The sequence below is a fragment of the Gekko japonicus genome, unplaced genomic scaffold, assembly GCF_001447785.1.
Source record: "Gekko japonicus isolate JY-2015 unplaced genomic scaffold, Gekko_japonicus_V1.1 scaffold2024, whole genome shotgun sequence".
Taxonomy (NCBI): Eukaryota; Metazoa; Chordata; class Lepidosauria; order Squamata; family Gekkonidae; genus Gekko; species Gekko japonicus.
The window spans coordinates 197281-200351 of NW_015163149.1; the positions used below are offsets into that span (position 1 = coordinate 197281).

At 53.1% G+C, this 3071-nt stretch overlaps 1 protein-coding gene across 1 annotated transcript in view; it reads right to left on the reverse strand.

The window, feature by feature from the left end:
- LOC107106813 (cytochrome P450 2G1-like) overlaps nucleotides 1-3071 on the reverse strand; it is a 19297-nt gene that overhangs the window by 7891 nt on the left and 8335 nt on the right. The window contains exons 4-5 of the mRNA XM_015407018.1: nucleotides 2311-2517; nucleotides 800-941 (exon numbers count right to left, since the gene is read on the reverse strand). Of these exons, the coding sequence (XP_015262504.1) occupies nucleotides 800-941; nucleotides 2311-2517 (349 nt within the window). The remainder of the gene's footprint in view (nucleotides 1-799; nucleotides 942-2310; nucleotides 2518-3071) is intronic.

Sequence of the window (3071 nt, forward strand, 5' to 3'; positions counted from 1 at the left end):
CAGGAATGCACAGGAACGGAGTTCCGGCAGGAACTCATTAGCATAATAGGCCACACCCAACAGCAGAAACTCATTAGGATTGGCTACATTAGGGGTGTGTGGCCTAACATGCAAAGGAGTTCCTGCTACCAAAAAAGGCCCTGGGTTTTGACAACAAACCAGGTCAACAGAATAAGAAGCAAAAGGTGGGTGTGGCTGGATGACCACACTTCTGGTAACATGCGGGTGTGGCCTAATATGCTAATGAGCTGTGCAGTCAGGGGGTGTGGCCTAATATGCTAATGGGTTTATGCTTCTGGGTGTGGCCTATTATGCTAATTAGTTCCTGCTGGGCTTTTTCTACAAAGAAAGCCCTGGTGTGACCCATTTCTAAACTGGAAAGTCGCAACCCCTTGCAGACAGGACACAGACAGACACAGAGCTAAGCCCCTCCTGTACTTCCCGTAGGAGGTCTATCTGATGAGGGGACCTTTGACTCTTGAAAGCTCATATTCTGAACATGGCCTCTGGACGCCAACCTGGCCCTGCTGGCTCCAGGGAAACTCCGAAGGGGTGTTGGGCAGTGTTCCCTCTAAGCTGAGTTAGTGTGAGCTAGCTCACAGTTTTTTAGCCTCTGGCTCACACATTTTTTTCTTTGCTCAGGAGGGATGGCTCTAGAGCAAACTCATGTATGCAGCAGCCAAATGGCTCGCTCACAACTTAAATGCCAGTAGCTCACAAAAAAGAATTTTTGCTCACAAAACTGCACAGCTTAGAGGGAACATTGGTGTTGGGATACCACTGGGCCTCCCCTCCGTACCTTGAATCTGGGGGTATTTCATCAAGAGCAGGAAGCCGTTTCTCAGGGTGGAGCTGACTGTCTCCGTCCCGCCAAAGAACAGGGTGAGGGTGGTGAGCTCCATATTCTCAACGTTGAATTCGCTGGCAGGGTTGTTTTTTTCCTGAAGGCAAGCAGGGGCAGGAAGAAAAGATGGTTAGGACATTTGCTGGCCAGCTTTCTTTTTGCCAGATCGTGGTGGGGGTGGAAGAGGGAGTTGCGTCTTGAGGGTAAACAGGAGGCAAGGTAACGGGATCACTCCCTGCGGAGCCGGATTCCCTTTCACACGGCCTCAGAACCCGTCTCCTCCGAGAAGCGGCTCAGCACCTGCACAGACCGGGTTGTTCTTTCCCGTTTCCTCCTTCTTCAGGGAGAGGGGGACATGGGGGAGGGTAAGATGCGTCCGCTCAACCTGGGGGCCTCTGATCCCTCCAGATGTGCAGAGCCCCATGCCATCTTTCAACCTGTCTCCTTTGTGCTAATTTGGTGGTCCACGCAGGGGCCAGGGCTTGGCCACGAGATAAAGTGGGGCTGTTGGGCCAACGTATCTTGGCCGGGGGCATCTGCAGGATCCTGGGATTCACAGAACTCAGACAAAACGGGAGGAAAGGGGAGGGGCCGTGGCTCAGTGGAAGTGCTCCTGCTTGGCATGCAGAAGGTCCCAGGTTCAATCCCCAGCAGCATCTCCTATTAAAAAGGACCAGGCAGTTCGTGATGGGAAAGACCTCCGTCCGAGACCCTGGAGAGCTATAAAGGGGGGCCTTGGCTCAGGGGCAGAGCCTCTACTTGGTGTGCAGAAGGTCCCAGGTTCAATCCCCGGCAGCAGCTCCAGTTAAAAAAGGACCAGGCAGGAGGTGATGGGAAAGACCTCCGCCTGAGACCCTGGAGAGCTGTAAAGAGGGGCCTTGGCTCAGGGGCAGAGCCTCTACTTGGTGTGCAGAAGGTCCCAGGTTCAATCCCCGGCATCTCCAGTTAAAAAGGACCAGGCAGGAGGTGATGGGAAAGACCTCCACCTGAGACCCTGGAGAGCCGCTGTCAGCCTGAGTGTACAATACAGACCTTGATGGACCAACCATTAGGCTTCATGTGTATCATGCAGGGTTGCCAGTTCCCAGTTGGGAAATACCTGGAGACTTGGAGGGTGGAGCCTGAGAAAGGCGGGGTTTGGGGAGGGGAGGGGTTTCCGTGGGGTGTAAATGCCGCAGAGTTCACCTCCCAAAGAGGCCACTTTCTCCAGCGGAGCTGATCTCTGTTGCCTGGAGACCAGTTGTAATCCCAGGAGAGCTCCAGCCACCACCTGGAGATTGGCCCGTGGGGTGTAAATGCCACAGAGTTCACCTCCCAAAGAGGCCACTTTCTCCAGCGGAGCTGATCTCTGTTGCCTGGAGACCAGTTGTAATCCCAGGAGAGCTCCAGCCACCACCTGGAGATTGGCAACCCTACTGGTGTGTGTGTGTGTGTGTGTACACAGAGCAAGCTGGGTTACCAGTGACCCATTTAAAATGTTTGCTTTCCTGATCACATCTAGTTTGCAGAAGGGATTTGCAGTCGATGAAGTCCCGCGGGGAGTTGAGGTCTAAAGTTTCCCGGTTCTTCTCTGCTCTCTTGGCAATGAAGTGCCTTAGGTTTCCCAGCATGTCGTAGATCTTGGTGTGGGGGCCGGGGAAGAACTTCAGGATGTTGGCATAGATGTCGTAGACCTGCAGGAGCAGAGAGAGAGGGTGAGGAGCAGGTGAGGTGCAATTCATATCAGGGTTGGAAGGGACCACCAGGGTCATCTAGTCCAACCCCCCCACCGCCAATGCAACTACAACTATACAATTTTAATATCCCCAACAAGTAGGTGTCCAGTTCCTGCTGGGGGGGGGGGCAGGAGCAGAGAGAGAGGGTGAGGAGCAGGTGAGGTGCAATTCATATCAGGGTTGGAAGGGACCACCAGGGTCATCTAGTCCAACCCCCCCCCACCGCCAATGCAACTACAACTATACAATTTTAATATCCCCAACAATCCAGAGCAAACTAATTTATGCAGTAGCAGGGGTCATTTCGTAGAAAAAGAGGTTCAGGAGTTTATTAGCATAACTTATTAGCATAACTTATTTGCATATGCCTCACCCCTTGACGTCACCGGAAGTGTGTCAGAAGGCAACACCCACCGCTCAGGCTCCACTGAACTCTTTTGGATTGCTAGCTATGGGGGTGGGGAGGAACGTGCAGATCTGCCCTAACAGAGGAGGGAGAGCTTGTACCTAAA